Genomic DNA, 1,562 nt, shown 5'->3' with positions numbered 1-1,562 from the left:
TTGTTCTGCTGTTTGTTGCTGCTGTTGGTTACCTTGTTCGGCAATTTGTAGTTGCTGTTGCTTACCTTGTTCTGCTGTTTGTTGCTGCTGTTGGTTACCTTGTTCGGCAATTTGTTGTTGCTGTTGCTTACCTTGTTCTGCAGTTTGTTGGTTATGTTGTTCTGCTGTTTGTTGCTGCTGTTGGTTACCTTGTTCGGCAATTTGTAGTTGCTGTTGCTTATCTTGTTCTGCTGTTTGTTGCTGCTGTTGGTTACCTTGTTCGGCAATTTGCAGTTGCTGTTGCTTACCTTGTTCTGCAGTTTGTGGTTGCTGTTGGTTAGTTTGTTGCTCCTGTTGGTTACGTTGTTCTGCAATTTGGGATTGCTGTTGATTTTGTTTTTCTGAGAGTTGAGGTTGTTGTTGATTCTGTCTTCCTGAGAGTTGAGGTTGCTGTTGATTCTGTTTTCCTAAGTGTTGAGATTGCTGTTCATTAAAGCGCTTTTGTAGTTCTGAGAACTGTTGATTAAGAGATTGTTGTAAAGGAGGAGCTTCCTTAGCTTGTTTATTAACTTGATGTTTAATAATAAATCCTTTTTGATTCAAATTTTGCTTTTTTTGATCACTTATAATTGAAATTTCACCTGCTTGCTGCTTTCCTTGTTCAATTGTTGGTTTCAATGCCGGCTGATTCTGGAATCCCTTTCCATCCATCGCCATATCTTCCAACTGTGTTTGCGCGACTTCTTCTGATGACGACATCGGCTCAACAGCTTTTGCTTGCTCCGGAAGTTTTTGGATCATTGGTGATTGCCCTCTCTGTTCTTGCTGTAATGATTCGGAAGCTGCTTCCTGTTTACTTACTTGGGGTTCGTGCAAACTAACCTGGTTTACAAATGATGAATATGGTTGTGGTTCACTTTCTTCAAAATGGTCGCTGTACCACCTATTCAGTAGGTCATCTGAAATAAGTGGGTTTTCACCACCTCGGACATCGTCTAGGGAAGGCTCCACGCCTATCCTGTACGGTGCAGCAGTTTTACTAATCATTCCTTGCGGTTCAAATTGTTTCTGTAAATGACTTGAAACTACTTTACCCCCCATATCTTTCTCAACCTGTGAAGATTTTTCTTTGTTCTGCACCTTTAGCTTGGCATTCTTTGTTTGCTGAAATCAGAAAAAAAAAATACATAAAGCATTATTAGAGCTGGATAAATATTAATTTAGAAAATACGACAATTCTTGTACATCATTAAATTTTTTCGAAACTGATTGAAAAAAGTAATAGTAAAAGAAAACTTGTAGTAATAGTAAATAATTTTCTTAGTTGAGAATTTTACTCTTAATTGGGTCTTATCATTGACTTGCGAATTGAAAGCACTTAAATAACAGATCCTGTGCAATTAAAGGGCCAATGAGGTAGGACATTTGAGTTTGCGGTATATTTTGCACTGGGGATTTGTACAGAGGCTCTGAACTTAGTATGCAATGTTCAGTTGATGTATATTTTGTTCAATAACAAACACTTCTGGTAGTCCCCCCCCCCCTCTCCCTCTTAACGAGTTCTAAAAATTATCATTATTGAA

At 38.4% G+C, this 1,562-nt stretch overlaps 1 protein-coding gene across 1 annotated transcript; it reads right to left on the bottom strand.

The window, feature by feature from the left end:
- Nucleotides 1-32: 32 nt before the first annotated feature.
- Nucleotides 33-1,080, bottom strand: LOC106683729 (antigen LPMC-61; the record flags this gene model as incomplete). Its single annotated transcript, XM_067052789.1, has 1 exon — nt 33-1,080. A coding segment is annotated over exon 1 (1,048 nt), but the record flags the coding sequence as incomplete, so codon positions are not given.
- Nucleotides 1,081-1,562: the final 482 nt, after the last annotated feature.

This window comes from Halyomorpha halys, unplaced genomic scaffold (assembly GCF_000696795.3).
Source record: "Halyomorpha halys isolate HHAL.00 unplaced genomic scaffold, Hhal_1.1 Scaffold7518.1, whole genome shotgun sequence".
In the NCBI taxonomy this organism is placed as follows: domain Eukaryota; kingdom Metazoa; phylum Arthropoda; class Insecta; order Hemiptera; family Pentatomidae; genus Halyomorpha; species Halyomorpha halys.
Note: the sequence above shows the minus strand (reverse complement) of the source record. Positions and strands in the feature narration are given on the sequence as shown.